The 23,890-nt window shown below is 42.3% G+C and overlaps 1 protein-coding gene across 1 annotated transcript; it reads left to right on the top strand.

The window, feature by feature from the left end:
• Positions 1-23,866, top strand: hwa (huluwa). Its single transcript, XM_060936625.1, has 3 exons — positions 1-570; positions 19,574-19,760; positions 23,461-23,866. Exons 1-3 carry the CDS (start codon positions 1-3, stop codon positions 23,625-23,627), a joined length of 924 nt encoding a protein of 307 aa, XP_060792608.1. The 3' UTR covers positions 23,628-23,866.
• The last annotated feature ends 24 nt before the right edge of the window (positions 23,867-23,890 follow it).

The raw sequence follows: 23,890 nt of genomic DNA, 5'->3' as shown, positions 1-23,890 counted from the left end.
ATGTCTGACTCGGTAACTACCGTCACGTCGCCTGAGCTGCGCGCGAGCCTGCAGGTGTCCAGTCTGACGCTGCTGGTGCTCGCGCTCGTTCCCTGCGTCATCCTGTTGCTGCTGTTAAACTGTCTGTTGCTGGGATACAAACTGCTTGTGTGCACGAGGAGAAAGCGCGCGCGCTACGGTTCTCAGAACGTGCTCCTGCATTCCTCACCGCAGCGAACCCGTCAGAGACTCGCCCGCTTCACCAGCGACCCGGGATGGAAAACGAAATACGTGTCCGTTTCAGAGCCGATGTTGGCGCCACCAATCACGTCGTCCCTGACGTCATCTGCAGAGAGGAGGGCCGCGTGCGGTCAGCGCTGCAGGTCAGAGGCTCTCACGCGACCGGAAGCGGCTACCTGTGCTGGCTCAGGATCGCCGCGGCCGCGCGTGCCAAACATGCCGCTGAGCGCGTACGGCTCGCGCGCTTGGCGAAGGAGTGCTCCGGTACTTTTACAGTCCAGTGAGTCGGAAACGGAGCGCGAGAATGTCGCGCCACCGAATTCTCCAGAGCAGCTCGTGACTCCGAGCACGGTAAGAGTCCTGACCACCGGGACTGTTCAACTCCACACCTTGAGCTGGATTAGCTATATGATATACATACAGCAGTGTTTACCAACCTTTCTTGAGCCACGGCCAAGGGCGTAAAAACGGTGTTGATATTGGTGGGGACATAATTTGGCCAAGCGCGCCATGGTTGTCGCACGAAATGTGGCCTACACTGTACAAATGATTGGTTGTCTATTCCTTTGTGTTATTTTGATTTTTAGCACCAGGTACACTTAGTCTTAGACTGAGGCTAACATCTGCATGTATACGGGCAATACATTTATCACACAGAGAAAGTGGACATTGAAGTTGCTGTGAATTTCGCTGTAGTGGATGACCTACCCAAAATACAACAACACAATCAATCAAAATTATGTGCTGCTGCTTCATTTTCACACAACTTTTACTATTTTCACACATTTGAAACATCATGTGCTTCCTTTTTACTCTAGTAGCTCATGCTGGTTATGTATGCACTTTTATGTCCAGAGCTAAACTCTTCAGAAATCAACTAATTGAAGGTCACTGATCAATGTTTGCTTGGTAACACATTTGCCACTGACGGTGAAGAACTACCAATTACCACCGCTGTATCTCCGGAACCGTTCGGCCTAGAAGCAGACGCGCAGCTTGTGAACAGGCAAGGCAAGCAACTGCTTGGGGCCCCCTGGCCCAGGGGCCCCCTGAGAGTCGGGGCCCAAGGGCTTATTTATTTTGATGAACACTGGTCAGAAGGCGGGCGGCACGGTGGTGTAGTGGTTAGCACTGTCGCCTCACAGCAAGAAGGTCCGGGTTTGAGCCCCGTGGCCGGCGAGGGCCTTTCTGTGTGGAGTTTGCATGTTCTCCCCGTGTCCGCGTGGGTTTCCTCCGGGTGCTCCGGTTTCCCCCACAGTCCAAAGACATGCAGGTTAGGTTAACTGGTGACTCTAAATTGACCGTAGGTGTGAATGGTTGTCTATTGGCCCTTTTCCACTACCCTTTTTCAGCTCGCTTCAGCTCACTTCAGCCCGACACGGCTCGCGTTTCGACTACCAAAAACCAGCACAACTCGGCTCGCTTCAGCCCTGCTTAGCCCCTAAAACTCGCACCGTTTTGGAGTGGGGCTGAAGCGAGCCAAACCGTGCCGAGTGAGGCTGGGGGCGTGAGCAGACACTCCCCTGTGCACTGATTGGTGAGGAGGAGTGTCCTCACATGCTCACACACGCCCCGCGAGCGCGCTGGGATCTGTAAACACCGCAAACCCGGAAGAAGAAGAATTACGAGAATTTCTGAAGCCTTATGCGCCTCGCCTCATCTATACGCTCTTGCCAGTATCTGTTTGCGTTGTCGGTGACAACAAGCCACAGCACCAAGACCAGCAACACTAACGACTCCATGTCCTCCATGTTTATTGTTTACTATCCGGGTCGTGAGACTACCGCTTAAAAGATCACTGGTGTCACTGTTTGCGCTGCTTAACGACATCACATGACGTCCACCCACTTTCGCTAACTCCACCCAATGTGTCCACCCACTTCCAGCCAGCACGGTTCAGCGCGGTTGTAGTCGAAATGCAACTCCAACAGCCCTGCTCAGCTCGACTCAGCACCGCACGGCTCAGCCCGACTCAGCCGCGTTTGTAGTGGAAAAGCGGCATATGTGTCAGCCCTGTGATGACCTGGCGACTTGTCCAGGGTGTACCCCGCCTTTCGCCCGTAGTCAGCTGGGATAGGCTCCAGCTTGCCTGCGACCCTGTAGAACAGGATAAAGCGGCTACAGATAATGAGATGAGATATTGGTGATGAACACTGGTCAGAAGGGCCCCCTGGAAATTTTTGCTTGGGGCCACAACAGACTCTAGAATCGCCTCTGCCTAGAAGGTCATGTGACCATTCAAAATGTCCGGAATTGCCACATTATGGGGGGTCGGTAATACATTATTATGTCCTAAAACCAATGGTTTTCAATATATTTGCAATAAACTAATTTCTGCATCATACACTACAGTCCTGACCTTTTTTATATTACTTATGTACGTTATCCATATTTGTCAGTTTAGTTATGTGGATTTCGACACTTTTTGCCCTTACTACAACCACAAAACACCACACATTTTAAGTTCTTTGCTCTGCAAGTGCATTTCTTGGTACTCATACATGACGTTGGGCATTTGCATGGAGGCGGTAGGTCATCTGGTCTGCATGGTACAGGCAGTATCACAGGAGTTATGCCGAAGTCTGTTGTTTTATATCCAAACTTGAGCGGATCTAGTTTAATCATTAGAGGATTTGGAGCTTCTAACCACAATCTGCACTGCAGATATGCTCGTTTTATGTGTTCTTGTAGTGTGGAGGAACAGCACACAAGCTGGTTAAAGTCAAGTTCTTTCCTAGAATTGTGGTACTGCTCCCATCGATACTCATCAAATGTTGAACAGTCGGTTTTCTTTAATCCAGTTACAAGGAATTTTTCAGCATTACTTATCATCTTCGGTGACAATTCCTCTGCACCAAACCCTTCCAATAGAGAGAGATCCATTGAAGCTTTCAGGCCAGCCAGCTTTGAACCCAACTTGCTGCTACTGTCGCACCCACTTAATGCGTGAATTGCTGGTAGACACGACACCAAATTGCTGTTCAGTTGATCAACTAACAGGTGAACAGGCAGTCTTCTTGTTCTTCCTGTTGCCAAGCTTTACATAGAGTTTTTGTAGTTCCCATGTTTTCTTGAAATGGAAGATGAGGTTTACGAAAACGTCTGTGTCAGGTGAGTCAACTAAGATCGATTGAAAACCATGTTTTACACCACCATTGATATGGAACATGATTCTGTCATCAGCCTCTTCTTGGTTGCTTGAGAGCTTTGTGATTGTTGTTTCTTTGCCCGCAAACAGTTTTCTACATTTGCCACCATATACTCCACCGAAGATGATTTCCTTATCTGACACAATATTTTGTAGCATCCACTTGAAGTACTCTTGGAACCTCACTTTGTTCAACATTGAGCTCCAGAACATGTCTAGATCAACAGGTACCTTCTGATTGTCAGACCTAATGGTGATAGTGATTTGTTCGGAACTTCTCTCTGCACGTTCCATTTGCTTGATCGATGATTTTTGATAAACATCAAAAATAATATCTATTCTTGTTGACTCCACTGCGGTAGCAAGAATGATTTTGGATAAAGTCTCAGCCAATTGCCCAAATGTTTCAATGTCCTTTTTTTTTATTGGTAGTCTATGTACGAGTGCCTTGAAATCAACTGTTATCATTTGAGCATCACATTTTACATTCCTTTTGTCTTGTGGAAGTTGGTTGACCAGCTCTCTTGATAGGGACGCTTTATCAGGCTTCTTCAATTGTATTCCATCTTTACCTCCAGTGGTGAGGAACTGTTCCTCCACACTACAAGAACACATAAAACGAGCATATCTGCAGTGCAGATTGTGGTTAGAAGCTCCAAATCCTCTAATGATTAAACTAGATCCGCTCAAGTTTGGATATAAAACAACAGACTTCGGCATAACTCCTGTGATACTGCCTGTACCATGCAGACCAGATGACCTACCGCCTCCATGCAAATGCCCAACGTCATGTATGAGTACCAAGAAATGCACTTGCAGAGCAAAGAACTTAAAATGTGTGGTGTTTTATGGTTGTAGTAAGGGCAAAAAGTGTCGAAATCCACATAACTAAACTGACAAATATGGATAATGTACATAAGTAATATAAAAAAGGTCAGGACTGTAGTGTATGATGCAGAAATGAGTTTATTGCAAATATATTGAAAACCATTGGTTTTAGGACATAATAATGTATTACCGACCCTCCATAATGTGGCAATTCCGGACATTTTGAATGGTCACATGACCTTCTAGGCCGAATGGTTCCGGAGATACAGCGGTGGTAATTGGTAGTTCTTCGCTAAAAAGGGGGCGTGGCCATTTCGCCAATTTCGCCGTCAGTGGCAAATGTGTTACCAAGCAAACATTGATCAGTGACCTTCAATTAGTTGATTTCTGAAGAGTTTAGGTCTGGACATAAAAGTGCATACATAACCAGCATGAGCTACTCTAGTATTTGAGTTACTGCAATTTCAGAATCTGGAAGTAATGTAGGTATGGGTGGTAGAAGTGTGAAGAGTTTTGGTAGTTGTAGTGCATTTTGCAAAAATGTTTATTCATTAAGTTGAAAGGGTTAAGTGACAATTGTTTCACATTTTTACATTTTCACATTTTATTGCAGAGGTTACATACATACGCATATACACATGTAGTCTGGTTAACACCAGACCATATCACAAGTGAAATATGGTCTGGAATCTGCCTACTGAATTTCTCGTAGGGGAGGTGTGGTCTACGATTGTCAACAGCCGTTTATTGGACGTTGCGAATGTCTATCATTTGGCGTATACGTAGCCCATGGCCAATCATGGCAGTTGTACCCGGTGACGTAGTTAGAGCGACGAAGAGGCGAAGAAAGACTGTAACGCCAAACGCTGTTCTTTTTTTAAAACAAACTTTCGCTCTAAACTATTCAGAACAGTGTCTAAAGCTTGATCGAAAGTTTAGTTCGTATCGCTCGCCGCCATGTTAAATGTGATCCGTAAACAGTCCCAAATAAACTACAAGCTTCCGTTTGTCGAGTAGTACGCGTCACCGTCTTTCCACCCCTCCCCACTCTCTGATTGGCTCCCTAACTCAGGCGAGCCTTTAGATCATAGTTTCCATGCTGTCTTTTCAGATCGGAACGATTGTGCAAAGCAGCATGGGATTTCCCAGGCTAATACACATGCATATATACATATGCATATACATGCAAACAATGAGCAAGAAAAAAGTAAATATAAGTAAACATTTAGCATTACCTACAAGCATTTACTTGTGTGTGTGTGTGTGTGTGTGTGTGTGTGTGTGTGTGTGAGAGAGATTGCAAACAGAAACTCCTTGCTGTTACAGTAAATATAAGTAAACATTTAACATTGTTTTGAATAGCTTACCATTGACTGGGTAAAATAATGTCTTATGTCCTCCCTACGTTTTCTTTTATTGCCCGACATCACTGCCTGTGTGCTGTTTTGCTGTAGCAGCGAGCTGGATGCTGATTTTACTGCTTGCTACTGCTTACAGCCAATGACAACAAAAAACCATAGCAACGTCAAGGCAACGGGAGGTGGGCCAATCAAAGCTTCATAAAGCTTTTTACCTGTCCCCACCAATAGTCAGCCGTCTTTGAGAGGTCTGTTCACAACTGAAAATCAGCTGGAAGCGATACCGCGTTTGGTGTTTTTATTCAGCGTTTCCTGCATCGCGGCTTCTCCGTTCAAAAATGGTATGGACATTTTAAACTCAGCTGAATATTGGTATGGACACGTCCATACCGTCCATACGCATTTTTACGCCCATGGCCACGGCACATGTTTTACATTTGAAAAATCCCACGGCACACCACCAAACAAAAATATCACAAAAATGTGTGTGTATAGCCAAAGCCGGGGGGTGTCTGGGAGGGATACCCCCCCAGGAAAATTTTGAAAAATAAGGCCTTACAAGCCACTTTTCTGTGGAATCAATTTTGTGCCAAAATGTTCATACAATACTTTTGAAATATCAAACAAAAACGACAAATCAAAATACAAAAAAAAGTCAATTTTTTTAGACTGGCAAACAAATTATTCGTGTAATCGTGCAAAATATCAGTCTATTACTCTTCAGAAACCTTTTATTTTTGTTCCGCGTCTTTCTCAGTTTTGTTTGACGTAATTTATTTTGGTTGCGATTCCAGCTTTCTCGTTTGCGCTCCCTGACTTTTTGCTTGCAGTTTTGGCACAAACTTCAAGTGTGGGTGGGCTGTCCAGGAATGCATTCCCATTGGCTAACTTGTGTTTGACTGACAGCTATGCTCAGCGCTTCCCCCGGAGGCTGTTGCGGCCAGAGATCTTGCAGTCACATGACCGGAATGTAAACAGCCGTCATCTTGTCGGTAAAAAACACCGCTGAATACTGCTGCACTCGTGTACAATATGGATCAATTTCAACTGACAGACTACACGGCTCATTTTTCTGATGAACAGATAATTAGATATATGTCTAAAATAAACGACCTACAGATTAGTGACCCTTATGGCTTACCGGACGTAGTTTTCACGACCGTGTCAGTGGATATTGAACTGCCAGAGGTGGAATACCCAGACGTGTATAATTACCTCATTAACTTGCCCTCGCTGTTCAGTGGTGAAGCACTGCGTGCTTATAAATCTCTGGACAGTTATCTTTACAGAAATTCAGGATTTGTCAGCGACTCAGATGTGGCATCTTGTAAACAAGAAAATAACAATCCTCATTGGACGGGTAAGTCACTTAAGTATTACTAGGACTGATATATCTAGTATAGCACTGACCAGCCGATTTATAGAATAGAATAAGGTAATTCCAGCTGTAATTCCAAATCGTCCGTCTTGTTTACCATGGATCTGGCGTTGGAGAGGTAGAGGCTTGGCAGTGGAGATTTGAGTGGCTGTTTTCTGAGCTTAGTCAACAGGCCGGCTCTGCCTGCAGCCTCGCTTTTGCTTCCGCTCCCGACGCTGCCTCCTTCGCCTGCCAGACCCGATAACAATCCACAGAGACCCCGCTGGTCTCGCTATCTCGTCCGGAATGTTGTGCATGCGATGGAAATCGCTACAAACCGTCATTTTCTGCTGGAAACCAATGTCCAGTAAGTCCATACGGTTGTAGTGGATATTGAAGTCCGGTACAGATGAACAACACGCAAAAATACACACTAGGGCTGTGCGATGTCCCCTTAATTGGCATCGACGATGTTTACAGTGCAAACATCGTGATGGACGATCATATTGTGGGGGGGGATTTTAATACCACATTATTAAATATAGTATTATTATTATTATTATTATTATTATTATTAAAAGTATTAGATACTCATTTGAGGCTTTGGCACGTAAAGAAAAAAAAGCGCTAGGTGATGTGGAATATTTGGCCTTGATAACGGATATGTGGTCCAGCTGCAACATGATGCCCTATATGTCAGCTACCGTACATTATGTGGACCGAGAGTGGGCAATGCAGTCCAGTTGCCTGCAGACGAGTTTCATGCCAGAGACACATTCAGCGGACAATTTAGAAGACGCATTGCGCGAGACACTTGCCGAATGGAAAATAGAGGAGAAAAAGATCGCCTGCAACAACGGGGCGAATATTGTCACAGCCATCAGGCAATTGAAATGGCCGTGGTTAAGTTGTTTTGGGCACAATTTGAACCTGGCCATAACCAACTCGCTTGCGCAACAGAGGGCCAGTACAGACCGAGCGTTTGGAATTTGCCGAGCAGTCAACACTGCGTTTGCGCACAGCTGGCTTCGGAGAAATGAGCTGCGCAAAGCGCAGGTGGAAATGAACCTCCCCGAGCACTCACTGATCACGGTAAGATATTAATCTGCTCTAACAATGAAAGACTAGTATTCAAACTATGAGAAGAAACTACACTTAAGCTATTACTCATTGTTTATTTACACCATATCAATTGAAGATGCGTTTCGGCCTTTAGTGCGCACCTGAACGCGCTAATTTTTCCAATTTATTAGTGTTTGAATTATTGCAGCAGCTTTTAAAATCATGATTTAATATTGTTTTTTGTTTTTTTTACTGTCTTTACATTTATCAGAATCACCTTCATTCTTCCATTTGGTTTGACATTATAGCTTAGAGTGGACCATTTTGTGTCTGAAAGTAGGCCTATTTATCAGATTAAAGTTATTTGACTTCTGTCGAAGTCTGCGCTTCACTGCCGTTTGGGGTGCAATATTTCCCGACTGAAGTCGTTAATAGTGGCTATTTGTTTGAACAACATGACAAATTTTACATTAAAAGTATAGTGTAGGCTAAAAAATGAAGTCAAAATTTATTATTAGTAGCATACTGTATTTGTGTAACCACATGTTATGTTCACTAGCACGTCCCTGCACCATAGCCTACGTGAACAAGCGGTAATAGGATATTACTTTATAATGATTTATATAATTATGTATTAATAATTATATGTTATATAATATATTTATATATTAAACAAAACTAACTAACTAAACTAACAAAAAACTAACTTTTTAGGTTAAATAGGCCCAGATGATACCGTATATGCATGATTATGACAGGAGGGGGCGTGGTATCACGATGGTGGCTCTCCATCGTGATGGATGACCACCATCGTCGATGGACGATGGCATCGTCTATCGGCACAGCCCTAATACACACAAAAAACATAAACGTACACAGGTAGGGAGGGCTTGTAGCTGCAGCCGTTGTAGTAGAATTGTATATAGTAGGGTTTTCCAGAAGAAAAAGTAGAAGCAGAAGTAGAAGGCGGAAATATGGCATTTGACTGATAAGATGGCGTCTGTTACAATCTGGATCGGCTGTGACGTCACATGCAAGATCTCTATAAACATAGACGCCGCATTGAGCTGGTGGCCCCGTTGCTGGGATATGTCAGAGTGTCCGCCATATTGGATGTGGCAAATCTTCCCCGTAAACCAATGCAAGTAAATGGACTGAACTTCATAAAGCCCCTTTCTACAATAATATTTAACTCGATGCCTTTTATTCACCCATTAAGACACACGTATATATTTAGGGAAACAAACAGGCATCAAAACAACATATGTAACTTTTAATGTGATGGTTATAAATAGTGTGCGAAATACCCTGTACACTGCAAACTAGCGACAGATACGCGATAGATAGCTCAGGTAAGCTAATCAGTCAGCATACCGTAGCAAGCTACCAAAACCTGAGGCCACAATAACCAACCTACAAGACTGAATATGATAAATGATGGAAATAGTGGAAAAACTGGAAATAGTGAATGAAAATAAAAATTTACTGTTTTATTTATTGAGTCACCACACAGACCTACTCTCGTTGAATAAAGTGAGCTGAATGACCGCCAAACTGAGTTCGGCCAGGTTCTAACGTCATACCAAAACAAAATACATCACTGATTCCTTCACATTCAGAAAGGTTAAAAACATTCATCATACGTTCAAAAATGTTCATCATAGTGTGGCACTGTGTTATCTAATTCTCACTGCTTATAACTATACGCCTACCCGGTGGAGATGAGCTGGGAAACTGAAGACTGAAGGAACAGCTCCCTCTCTGATCCTGACTGTCTGACCTGTTCTGTCAAAATCCTCCGTTCTGAAGTGTTCACTGCAGAGCATAGATGACAGAGTAGCAGAAAACCCTTCCCGTCGCACAGCTGTCTCCCGCTGCTTTTTCATGGCTTTATTTTTGGGAAACCTACATAGTATGTGAAAAGTTAGCTAAGCAACTCACAACAATCAGCGTAGTTATGAAGGAAATACTTTGTTGTTTGGAGACAGGTTTCACCGAGCGGCTATTATGCGCGAGACTTCATATTGGCCACAAAGTCAGAAAAATCTGTTCGTAAAATTACGTTATAATGACCAAATACAATGAAAAGTATTTTTCCAGTCTCACCTGTGAAAGGTAATCCCATGTGATCTCGTTTGGACGGTAAACCTGTTGGTACAGTTAAACGCAGCACATGAATGAGGCATCTTTATTCTCGGCTACTGTCTAGACGCTATACCAGAGACGGTTGAAGAATCTCCACTTTGCCACATCCAATATGGCGGCGAGGATGACGTATGATTCTACGCAGAAGGCGGCGTCTATGTTTATATGTCTATGGTTGCGGCCATTTCCTACTCGGATTCTGGCGGACTGTTTGATGAGTGACCGATCCATTGACGGTAAACAAGGATCGAGTGGACTTCAGTGGCGACTATGATATTGAATTAATTCAACAAAGTGTAAGTACAGGACAAATGTGTTGTATGTGTTGCAGTAGTGCACATTATGCAGGTGTTTCGTGGCAAGTCAAATGATAGCCTTAGCTCCACTACCCAATATAATAGCTGTCTTGCTAACGTTAAACACACCTGCATAATGTGTACTACTGCAACACATTTGTCCTGTACTTACACTTTGTTGAATTAATTCAATATCATAGTCGCCACTGAAGTCCACTCGATCCTTGTTTACAGTCAATGGATACGGTCACACTCTTATAAATTTTTGCCAGCATTTTTCAGGAGAATAGCATTAATGGCGATAACGACAGTGTTCACAGTGAAAGCGAGTTTTACTACCCTGAGGAAGAAGAAATAAAAGAAAACATTTTAGGAGAAAGCTAAAAACCTGTAACTGGCTAACGCTGAGCAAAAACATGGCTGAATCCTGAAGGACTCAATTTTGTATAAATAGGGGACTACATAGGTGGCAAAATGTAGTTTTTTTTTGTTTGTTTGTTTGTTTTTTTCCTGCCACGGAAGTGCACTTGTATACCGAGGAGAAAGCAATTTGCATTACAGCCGTGACTGAGGATTCAAAATGGCGGCTCGGCTTGGTTTTCCCTTTCGGGTGCTTTCGTTTTCTGTTAGAATTTGGTAAAGAAAAAAATATTATTTACCAGCTTAAGGTCGGTCCGTATGGTGAAATACCGTGACCTTGGCCTTGAATACTGACCTCGGCCCAGAGGGCCTCGCTCAGTACTTTCAAGACCTCGGTCATGGTATTTCATGATACGGACCTCCCAGCTGGTAAATAACATATTTTTTTTTCGCGGTCCGGTTTCCATCAAATCCTGCACTCTGATTGGCTGGCAAGCGGGTCCGTATCCTACGATACAGACCCCAGTTACGGACCTCTGGTGACTCACTCGTTCACAACAACAAACAACATAGTAGCAATTTTTGTCAAAATTTATATTTTTTATAAGATTATCAAAAATCTTATAAATTTTTGCCAGCATTTCTCAGGAGAATAGCATTAATTTTACATCATGGATAGTGATAACGACAGTCTTCACAGCGAAAGGGAGTTTTACTACCCTGAGGAAGAAGAAATAAAAGAAAACATTTCAGGAGAAAGCTAAAAACCTGTAACTGTTGCTAACGCCGAGCAAAAACATGGCTGAATCCTGAATGACTCAATTTTGTATAAATAGGGGACTACATAGGCGGCAAAATGTAGTTTGTTTTTTTTTTCCTGCCATGGAAGTGCACTTGAGGAGGAAGCCATTTGCATTACAGCCGTGAATGAGGATTCAAAATGGCGTCTCGGTTTTCCCTTTCGGGCGCTCTCGTTTTCTGTTAGAATTTGGTAAAGAAAAAAAGATATTATTTACCGGCTTAAGGTCGGTCCATATGGTGAAATACCGTGACCTGGGCCTTAAATACTGACCTCGGTCACGGTATTTCACGATACGGACCTCCCAGCTGGTAAATAACACATTTATTTTTGTGATAAATACATTCATCAATACAAAGTACCTGCATCTTTCAGGGGTTTTTTAAGTCAAGGTTGAATACTTTCTTCTTTGCCGCTGCCTTTTATTGATCAAATTTGAGACTTTTAATTTGATTTCTTTCAGCGCGACTGCAATGCATGATGGGATATATTGCTTGGTTAGTGACCATCAGCTGTACACTACTTTTCATGATGCATTGTGGGATACTTTGAGTGCACTATATAGGGTGTAAATAATCCTCATTAAGGTTTTGGACAGCACTACAACATGGCGTCCTCATTATATAGTGCCCTATATAGTGAACAGAGGTGGACAGTAACGAAGTACATTTACTTGAGTACTGTACTTAAAGGAGATACGCAGAGCCTTTATTTTAAAATAAATTTGAGTGGATAGTATCTCGACCCTTGTATGCTGCATAAATGGGAATAAAAAATATATATTTTTGAGAGTTAAAATCGACCGCAAAGTTGGCATTCGAGCTGCCCCGCTGAGCCAGCCAGCCGAGTGCGTGACGTCACAGCGGTAACCGGTTTTAAGGCCGAGACCATTTACAGCTATAGACCAAACTCATATAAATCAAAAAATGTATGGTGAAAGTAAGAAATACCGTTACCAACTTGCTCAACTAAGACTGATTTGACTTCATTGATTGTGGGTTGACTCTCATTTAAACAGGATAGGCGTTATAACTTATGCAACTTACATGTACATGCATGCATTTTCACTGATAAAACGTAAAAGGCTAATTAAATAATCAGATGAACTGAGACCATCACATTCTGAAGCAAATTAAATCATCTTATACCGGTAACTTAAATACACAATACAAGTTACAGGTATTAATCTCAATGCAGGTGAATAACGTGGTGTGTGTGTGGTTATTTTTTTTGGGGGGGGGTTAAATCCAAATGAGAGTCGGAGCTTACCTGTCTGTGTTCTCGCTTCTTGAAGGCTGATCTTCTGGCCAATTGTTTTTGAAACAATCTGACTTCCAGTTCTCCGTTCGCTCACTTCTTCCACATAAGGGCAAGATGGCAGCAATATCCAGTTTAGAAATCAGACGGCTGCTCCACTCATTCACTTTTCTTCATACTGTGTATTCCGCCATTACTGCTCGGCTCAGGCAATTGCTAAAACACGGGATGGAACAGGACGTCACCGGTTTTAGCAACAACCATGGGGCGGTCACTGCCCGAGCGATATGTCCCGTCCCGTTCCCTCGGCTCACTCTGGGAGGACTGGTGCAACTGAACTTGCTTTCCTTTAAAAAAAAAAACTTTCCTTTTCTTGTAGTTTTCTTTTCCTTTGAGGATACTGCACTCTCTTTCAATACAGGCTTATAGCCAACACTCCTCAAGAGATCAGAGGTCTCATATGAGTCTTCAGTAAAATGGGCAGAGCAGAGGAGAGACCATCTCGTAGGCGCCCACTGTGCCCGTGAACAACTTGCAAAAAGCATCCAAATCTTTGCAGTTTGAACATTCTTGGACCATGAATGCAATGTAAATCCAGCTTCTGTCATGTTGCTGCACCCGCCAGCAGCACATCTACGTGACATGGTGATAAATTAGCTCAAAATGGAGGATCGGAGTTGCAGTCAGCTCTGTGTTTTAGTATAGCGGAAATAGCGATGAGCCCGATAGCCTTCCTGCTGTGACGTTATGGACGTCAAGGTCATTCACTCAGACCGCTACCTGTATGAATCACTTTTTTTAATTGTAAAAATGACTATATTAGATTTATTGTTCACACTTAAATCTATTCCTGTGCCATTCTTGAGGTCTCAAGGCGTTTATAAACAAAAGTGAGGCCATGGTTCTGCGTATATGCTTTAAGTACACTTTTTGAGTATCTGTACTTTACTTGAGTTTATTTATTTATTTTTAAAACTTATGACTTTTTTTAGTATATTTGAGAGACACATATCGTACTTTTTACTCCACTCCATTTCTATCAAGGTCCTCGTTACTATGAAGGAGCTTTGAAAGTGGATGTTTTTTCTTTTCCTTTCTAAAACGTGATGGGCTCTCTCAGTGCCACCTGTGAAAAAACCGATCAGTAATCACTAGGGTCACATCATGTCCATCGACTGGATAAAATCAAGTTAAATGATTTCCCCACAGCATTATTTGAACATGATCAGTTGATGGCAGAATGGAAGAAGGCGGTTCTTCTGGGGAATGCATGCACCCATGGCCATACCCAGAACCCATGTTTCAGTTTTCTGTACGGATTAAAGATTTGTTTCGTTTGAAATGTTTGCTTTGTTTGCCTAAAATGAACCACATGACAGCCTACAAAAACTTGACGTCTAACCTGCGAAAGCATATTGAGGTATATGAACGTTTTTATTCCAAGAGAAAGCTTGCAAAGAAGTTGTCTGTGCTTTTAGAGCTAGCGATAATGTTGCAATAGCTATGCAGTCTGGTTAGTCAAATGACTATGGATTTACCCGCCAAGTTGCCACAGCCTTGTCCATGGCTAACGTTAACACACAGCTAGTTAACTTGGACACTGTTAGTTAGCATCTAAAAATGGAGTTCCGCTAACATCTCATTCTCATCTCATCTCATTATCTCTAGCCGCTTTGTCCTGTTCTACAGGGTCGCAGGCAAGCTGGAGCCTATCCCAGCTGACTATGGGCGAAAGGCGGGGTACACCCTGGACAAGTCGCCAGGTCATCACAGGGCTGACACATAGACACAGACAACCATTCACACTCACATTCACACCTACGGTCAATTTAGAGTCACCAGTTAACCTAACCTGCATGTCTTTGGACTGTGGGGGAAACCGGAGCACCCGGAGGAAACCCACGCGGACACGGGGAGAACATGCAAACTCCACACAGAAAGGCCCTCGCCGGCCACGGGGCTCGAACCCGGACCTTCTTGCTGTGAGGCGACAGCGCTAACCACTACACCACCGTGCTGCCTGAACTAGTTTTATCTCTAATAAATGTATTTATCCCTGATGAGCAAGCCTGAGGTGATGGTGGCAAGGAAAAACTCCTTGAGATGACATGAAGAAGCCTTGAGAGGAACCAGACTCAAAAAGGAACCCAACCTCATTTGGGTGATAACAGATGGCGTGATGAAATTTAACTTGCTTCTATAACTGTGTCCTATATAGTCAAAGTACAACTGTGTAACCAGGAAATTCATGATAGTTTGAGCATGAAGTCTATTTTGTTGACGTTATCAGCTGTTCATTGATGGAGACTTGAGTGCAGAACTGTTCATGACAACTGCAGTCCTAAAGTTATTATGGCACTTGTAGTCCAATTGCATCTTTCGACTGTCCGTATGGAGTCGTCCTCCACAAGGGCAACGTGATGAGACTCCAGCCAGACGTAGGGCATCAGGATGGATCAGTCAGACTATAGTAACTATAGTTACACCAGCATAAATACAGAAAGCCTTCACATGGTCAGATTTTGACATTTTTCTACTGCATGTTTTCCTGAAATAATTCTTCCATCTTTTTCTCACGTCTATGTGAGATTGCTGTGTATAGGTTGAGCTGATAAAATAGTGTTAAGGGCCTGGTCCAAGAGCCCAACAGTAGCAGCTTGGTGGTGCTGGGGCTCAGACCCCCGACCCTTCGATTACATGTTTTCCTGAACTGAAACACATTATATGGCTTGAAGTATGTGCATCTGACCATTACACCCAAACGTGAGTCTTCGTCAAAATGCTGTCACAAAGTTGTAAGCACACAATTGCCTAGAATGTATTTCTGTGCTGTAGCATTAGTACTTCACTCAAGTTAAGGGACCCAAACTTGTTTCACATGACAATGCCCCTGTGCACAAAGTGAGGTCCATAAAGTCATGGTGTGCTACTGGAGTGGAAGAACTCAAGTGGTGTGCAGAGAGCTCTGACCTCAGCCGCACTGAACACCTTTGGGATGAACTGGAACAATGACTGCATGCCAGGATTTCTATGCCTCAATGGCCACAAATTCCCAAAGCTAAGTTCCAAAATCTGCTGGAAAGCTTTCCCAGAAGATTGGAGGCTGTTATACCAGCAAAGGTGGGGGCCAACTAACCAAACGTGGGTTTTGCAGTGGAATGGGATGTTATGAGATGTACAACAAGCACGTGAGTGCGATTTGCCAGGCATCCACATTCATTTGGCTTTTTAGTGTATGCTCAGAGAGGACTGCACTGGAGTGAGAGCCATAAACGTACGGTATGACCACTTCCTTGTTTGGCTTTTGGAATTTGGGGGGTGGCACGCTGATTCCTCTTTATGCAGATCAGAATGACCCAGCACTCCATTCAAGCCAATGACGAGGTCTGTTTGTGACGTAAGGCAACACACCTACATACAAGACTGGAATTGTTTCACTTTTGCTCCCATAGAGATGAATTATGTTGCTCTATCTTGGTATATATTATTTTAAGATCTTTGGTATGCTTCTTGCATCAGAAATAACATCCCGCCATTTTAAAAGTCTGGTCAAACCCAGAGGTGGACAGAGTACCCAATTTAATTAATTGCTTAAGTCAGAGTACAGATCCCACTGGTCAAATGCTACTCCGATACAAGTGAAAGTTGTCCAGTCAAATTTGTACTCAAGTTAAAGTACTGAAGTACTTGCTTTTAAAAATACTTAAGTATTAAAAGTACATTTTCTGTCAATGCATTGTTGTATTATTGCCACAACGCTTACAAAACCTAACGCCGTTACCAAGGACAGAACTATGAATTCACAAAGTGAACGTATGCTGTGCCGTCATGGTGGTTTAATGTTAAGCTAGCTAGTCAGTAAAGCTCCACCTGACGTGCTAGCAAACTCTTTTCAAACTCGAAATCATATTGGATAGCTAACGTTACTAGAAAAGAGATTTCTACATTCTGTTTCTTTAGCAAGATGATGCTAAAACATATATTTCTGAAAGGACTTCAGATAAGTTCACGTTATTCATGTTAGTGCAACTCTGTTTTTACATGCTAACTAATAGTGTCCAAGTTAACTAGCTACGTGTTATCGTTAGCCGTGGACAAGGCGACAATAACTTTGCGGGCAAATCCATAGAAAGTCATTTGACTGACCAGACTGTGTCGCTATTGCAACGTTATTGCTAGCTCTAAAAGCACATAAAACTCCATTGCAAGCTTTCTCTTGGAATAAAATGTTTATATCCCTCAATATGCTTCCGCAGGTCAGACGGCGAGTTTTTGTAGGCCGTCATGTGGTTCATTTCCAGCAAACAAAGCAGACATTTAAAACGAAACGTATCTTTAATCCTTTCAGAAAACTGAGACATGGGTTCTAGGTATGGCCATGGGTGCATGCATTCCCCAGAAGAATCGCCTCCTTCCATTCTGCCATCAACTGATCGTGTTAAATAATGCTGCGGAGAAATCCTTGAACTTGATTTTATCCAGTCTATGGATGTGACGTGACCTTAGTGATTACTGATAGGCTGTTTTCAGTGTCACCTGTGAAAAAAAACAATCACACTTAAGAAAAGGGAAAAAAAACCATCCACTTTCAAAGCCGCCTCATAGTAACGAGGACCTTAACAGAAATGTAGTGGAGTAAAAAGTACGATATTTGTCTTTCAAATGTAGTGAAGTTAGTCATAAGTTTCCAAAAAAATTAATACTTAAGTAAAGTACAGATACTCAAAGCGTACTTAAGTGCAGGACTCAAGTAAATGTACTTCGTTACTGTCCACCTCTGGTCAAACCTGAACATGAAAAAGGCAAAAATTGCATTTTTTTAAATTTCGTTCCAGTTGCACGGAAAGATGCTACCTGGAAAAACAGAATTGGTGTTGAATTTTAAATATCTGATTTTACGGTGAGAAATAATTTCTCACTTCATCCACGTCACTTCAGAGTATTGACGTCAGAGTATATTATTCGTAGAAAACTCAATTTGATCAAAAACAATTTTTTGTTTTCCAGAATTCAGCTGTAGCCAGTTGTCGTCATCGAAGGGGGGTGCCAGGGCTCGAAATTAACGGTTGTCCGCTTGTCCGGGACAAGTAATCCTTTATGTCGGACAAGTTCATCGTCTCAGTTACTTGTCCGATCGGACAAGTGCCAAAATACGCCGATATTCGGGTTACATATCAAATTTATCAGTTTGTTCACATGATTTCCAAACCATCTCACTCGACATATTGTTTTGATGAATCGCCGGATGTTTCTCTTCGGAAAGAGTGATGTGCGCTTGCACAATATTCTGCTTGCGAAACCGGCCAATACCGCTTCGTGTATTTGAGCTGAAAAGTAAACGGTCGTTTACCAGACCCTCCAGGATTTCGCGATGTTGCGATCTGCAACATCAACGCAAATTCAACCAATCGCCGCGAATTCAGGGCGGTGTTGCAATTATATCCAATCACCGCAACTTTCCCGCAAATTTGACCAATCGTTGGCGGCATCTTGAGGTGACGTCGACAAACTACCTTCCGCCTTACTTCCATGTTTCCGTTCAAGAGAAGCAGCATGTGCGAGTCGGTGTTTATGTAGGCTTAAATTCTGTTACTGAAGGTGTGTTATGTTTTACAGTGAAGGACTGTGTGCACTTTACATTATTTTTTACTTAATACAAGAAATTAATGGATGCCAACATTTTTGCCAAAATGGTATTTTATTTTCCATTGTTTAGGCAGCTGCAGCATCATACTGTGAGATTCTGTTCAAATTGTTGTTGTTTTTTTCTATGAAGCCTGAGCCATTTATTTTATTAGTTTATAATTATTGTTTAATTTAGTCTTCAGGAGAGACTGCCTGCACACAGTACTAGTATTAATAGTTTTTTTTTTCTTACATGAAAGCTGAGGCATTTATATTATATTTGAAGGTAACTTCATGTTGTGCTGTGAGGTTCTATGCACTTTAACTTTTGAACCAACAGGTGCATTTGGATCAGTAAAGCCTATTTTTCTGCATTTTTGTCGTCCTGGACAGGCTTTTATATTGGTAAAGTTGTTTATAGGACTATTTCTCAGTGTCTTTTTGTTTTTTTTAATCAATAGTTTTTCAGTAATAACTTGTCACTCAATTTTAATCACAAAAAGAGAAAATCGCAACAATTTCTCGCAACTTTCACTTCCTCCCGCAATGTAATCGCAACAAAAACCTAAAAAACACCGCAACTTTCATCGCAACCATTAAATACCATACAGGAGCCACAATGAATAAACAACAACAATTAATCAGTGGAGGATATATATTCAAAGTTAATAATTTAAAAATGAAAATATACTGTATAATTTTTAATTTTCTGGTTTTCAATTTCTCATAAATTGATGGAGTCCAATTTTTTTCTGCAGTGAATAGATTTTTGTGTTAAAGTAATTCTGGTGAAATTAGTTTATTACAAATGGTTTTTGTGGGGGGGGGGGGGGGTTTCTCAAATTTTTCTTCGGACAATTCAACTTCACATTCAGACAAGTAAATTTCCTTTCAACTTACCCGACAGGACAAGTGGTTTCAAAAGTTAATGTAGAGCCCTGGGTGCATGTATATACTCGTACATAAAGCTATTTCAGCTACTGAATGTGAATAGCTTCTGTATAGTATAACAGAAGAAATACAGTTATGTTGATACTTTTTTGTTTTGGAGGAACCCAGGCTGCCTGACGGTGCTTTCTATATTGTCTTTGATATGGTATAATTTGTTTGTGTGTGCAGCACAGTTCATTACCTGTCATGATGCACAGGAGTAGCACTGTAGAGCTGGAGCTGGTCTCTCTCAATAAGGTCCACGTGGAAGAAGAACTCGTCAGCAGCATCCCACAAGAGACCTCGTGCTTCATTGCGTCTGTGAGCTCCTCAGCTGCCGGGCCTGGCCTGGACAGTGACTTCGGTGCCAGTGCAGGTGAGTTTAAAGCTCCTTATAAGATTTGTCTGAGGTTTTAATTTAATGTAGTAAAGCTTGGAATTAGTTTCTCAGAGCTAGGAATTTTGTCAGAAATGGTGTTTAGCTTGGTCACATATTGGTAAACCATTCTCAAGGTGTTAGATATTTTGTCTTATTCTAGCCGCATTGACTGGATATGAGCAGTCGCACGCTCTGATTGGCTACTCTACTACTAGGCTATCAGCTCACATACCGTGAGTAGAGAAAAACAAAATGGCGGCGCGTGTTGCTGAACCAAACGAGGATGAAATAAAAACTCTACTAGAAAACAAAACCCCCAAAAATAAATAATAAAAAGCAACAAAATATAGAATAAAATTATTTGATGGTAATAATTTTTTTTTTCCAAGAATGATTAGCATTTTTCACAAATTGCTACTGTCATTTCGCCGGTTTGTTTACATTCTAAGCGGAAATGATTTTGTCGGATGTTTTGTATGAAGTTTTTATTTATCAAATTTGCAGAAAATAAAAGTGCTCTGGCGGCACGGTGGTGTAGTGGTTAGCGCTGTCGCCTCACAGCAAGAAGGTCTGGGTTCGAGCCCCGTGGCCGGCGAGGGCCTTTCTGTGTGGAGTTTGCATGTTCTCCCCGTGTCCGCGTGGGTTTCCTCCGGGTGCTCCGGTTTCCCCCACAGTCCAAAGACATGCAGGTTAGGTTAACTGGTGACTCTAAATTGACCGTAGGTGTGAATGTGAGTGTGAATGGTTGTCTGTGTCTATGTGTCAGCCCTGTGATGACCTGGCGACTTGTCCAGGGTGTACCCCGCCTTTCGCCCGTAGTCAGCTGGGATAGGCTCCAGCTTGCCTGCGACCCTGTAGAACAGGATAAAGCGGCTAGAGATAATGAGATGAGATAAAAGTGCTCTGTTTTCTCAAAATCCAGTGAATGTGGATAGAATAAAAGTTATTCCACTCGATCTCGTCGTACATGTTTTATAGCCACTATCAGCTCATGTACGACTCGATTTCATGGAATAACTGTTAATTGTACCACAGCACTGTTGAATTCCCAAATCTGACTGGTTAGAAAGTGCTGATTTAATTTTCTGACTGTAGCACTGGCTGGAATTCGGATGATATTTATATTACCGTGTCCGTTCTAACAATAGAATTCTGCATTTATGGAACGAGTCGACGCTTTGTAAGGAAATTGTTTCCCACAATGGGAGAGTCTTCTGGATACAGGACCTTTTCAGACTTTGGGGTTCTCGGTCACAACATGCTGCCTTCCCCCCCCTTTATTAAATTCAATAGAAAGGAAACAGAGGCTGGTGAGGGAACGACTGTTTATTGCTGCTATAATGCTAATGTTAACAGGAACTAACTTGTCCTGTGGACACTAAATTTTACTGTAAATGGTTAAAACGGTGTGTTATATCTAAAAACTTTCTAATAAATAAAAATTGTAATAGTTTGCCAATCACTGTGGTATAAGAGGAATAAAACTTTTCAGGATGTGCTGTTAGGAAAAATAATCCACTTTGGACTGGTAACCGTAGCTTCACCGGACACCACAGTAGTTGATTTTTCTATAGCAGGAGGGTACAATTGAAAGTGAATCAAATTACTTTTTTTTTTTTTTTAAACTGATGTTAATGTCCAGAGTGCATTCTGACCTTGCACCAAATGTTTCCAGGATGTGTAACCTTAAGTAGCTATCTAAAAATATAAGAATAGTATATTAGTGTACATGTTGCCAAGTAGCCAGAAATGTGAATAAAGCTAAATAGCGGTTATATGCATAATCTTTTAAAGGACCCATGGCATGGTGGTTTATTGATGCTTTAAATGGGCTCATGGAGGTTTCCAGATGTTATATCCGCAGCCTTTCTTGAAATGAACCCTCGGCACGTAGATATAGCCTCCTGGGAGAAAGCCCCATTTCAGCCCTTTTCCCAGTGCGTCGTTTTGCTAATGAGAAGCATGGAGAGGGGGAGGGGCTTGACCAAGCTGCGCACACACATACTCCCTGCTATCAGCGCCTGTAGCCACGCTGCTAAGACAAAACCCCGTTCTCCCTCGGACTCCTTTCGTAAACTCAACGTGACCCAGAGAGTGAGAGTGTTCGGAGTGGTAGTTTACGAACGTATAATACCCTAGGCTTGAACACGCACTCCATAACCAAAGAGGATAGAAGCAGCAACTACAGCAACATATCGCTTATCCAACAGAAGACATGCATTGCGGAGCAATAGTCAAACATAAGCTCATAAGTTACAGTCAATTTCCAGACTAAACTCAGTTTAACAGAGCATGCTGCATGCTTTTTGGTTTTGTAGCGCAGAGTACCTGGCTAACTGCAGGAAGCGGTTAGCTGCACAGCTAATGTAGCCATTGCAAGGCTAACGCACCGATTTTAAAACACGGCAAAACGACTTAACAGTTATACACTTACTTGTTCGGTGTTTGTGGCTGATGCGGCAGGGATGCTTGGTACGGACCCAGGCTTCAGTGACAGTTGATGTGCAAAACCTGCCCTGTACTGTCCCAAGTTGTGGAAACATTCATCAGGAAAATGCTTCCGACAAACATACACCGTCTTAGGTAGACTCGACGGCGTATTATTGGAGTAAATAAAATTAAGCCACTGCGTCTTCAGGGGCTCTCCCGTCGGCAGTAAAAACAGACTCCTTTCTGTGTTGTCACATCCATGTACAGCGCAACTTCCATGTTTCGCTCGCTTAGGTGGTGCCATGTTGTTGTGTCCTCTATGGTCTCCTCACTACAAAATTGAAGTGACGTATCTATGGTGGCAACTTTTGAGCTGGGCGGGCAATCCATACAGTGGGTGGGAATCCAGAGGGGGGGGCGTGGGGATCATCTCCCTTGCTGACGTAGTAAAGGGAAGAGCCTATCAACGCGCCATTTTGACGCGCCATTCTCAAATGTTGACAAAGGGTGGGCATAGTTTGGTTTACACATTATGACATTTCTAGCCACTGGGGTGACTTAAGAAGGTCAGAGGAACTCATTTTAACATTAAAAAACCTCAGAAAGTGAAAATTTCATGCCATGGGACCTTTAAAATATTGGAGATCGAATAATAAATCTGACTATCTTGCATGCTAATTGCTATAATTGAATAAATGAGCTGTAGGTTTTACTGAGCATCTTACCGAACCAGCCCCAGTTCTTCTGGACACTTTTTGACTGCCATACTTGCTGCTTAATTTTGCACCAAAACCCAGTAGCCTTCTTTTTCTTAAGCTGAAAAATGTTCTCTTATGTAATATGCTGCTCAGATACAAACTTTTTTTTTTTTTCCCCCTGTAACATTGTGCTTGAAAATGAATGTTTGGACTCCTAAAATGTTTTTGTACTGACTCTATAATGTAGAAGTCATAAGATAGAAATCTATGAAAAAAAAAATAGGGTGCTTAAGACTTGTGCACAGTCCTGTAGCTCATGTGGAATGCACATGTTGTTTAATCCCATCAAAACCCAATTACAGGAAATGTAGAATTTTAGAAATAAGTATGCCCTGTTCTTGTAATGTTTGTTAGGATGCTGTTGTAAACTATTCTTTTGTGAGATTTTATTTATTTATTTTTTTAAACGATGGAGTTTTAGCCTGCTTTTCTATTATTTGTTTTGAATAATGTCCATACATTCATGTGTATGTAATGAAGCGGGTGTAAAACTGTGCACAATTATCTAGGTGTGTCTTTGCGCATCCTCTCGGCGGACAGTGACGGTTTTCCAGGGACGACTTGGGTATCTGGTCTTGAATGGGATTATTACGACCCTAGTTACGTCACACAGAACCACGTTCCCAAACACAGACACCACACAACTCCCATCACAACCAAACAGTACTGGGTCTAACATGCATCGCTCTCAAGATCAGAACAGAAGAACTCTATACAATTTTAAGCTCTGATGCACAAACCCCCAACACCTTATCCACGTGTACTCACGCAGTTCGCGTTCCTGCACTGTGATTTTTTTTTGTTTGTTTGTTTGTTTACGAGAATCACCGACTTGTTCATGTGTTTAATCACAGATCTATTCACTTGTCTTCCCACTGTATGTTGTTTGGTTGGTTTGTAGGAATTTTTCATTCTCTCTATCAAGGTCCTGAATTTGGA

Source organism: Neoarius graeffei, chromosome 12 (assembly GCF_027579695.1).
Source record: "Neoarius graeffei isolate fNeoGra1 chromosome 12, fNeoGra1.pri, whole genome shotgun sequence".
Taxonomy (NCBI): Eukaryota; Metazoa; Chordata; class Actinopteri; order Siluriformes; family Ariidae; genus Neoarius; species Neoarius graeffei.
The sequence above is the reverse complement of the archived record's forward strand: the minus strand, read 5'-3'. Positions and strand labels throughout refer to the sequence as shown.

Bases quoted from the DNA above. Each gene is read 5' to 3' on its own strand.
- hwa (XM_060936625.1), top strand. From the start codon at position 1: ATGTCTGACTCGGTAACTACCGTCACGTCGCCTGAGCTGCGCGCGAGC. The intron at 571-19,573 runs GTAAGAGTCCTG...TTGTGTGTGCAG, and splicing joins AGCTCGTGACTCCGAGCACG to CACAGTTCATTACCTGTCAT. The intron at 19,761-23,460 runs GTGAGTTTAAAG...ACAATTATCTAG, and splicing joins TGACTTCGGTGCCAGTGCAG to GTGTGTCTTTGCGCATCCTC.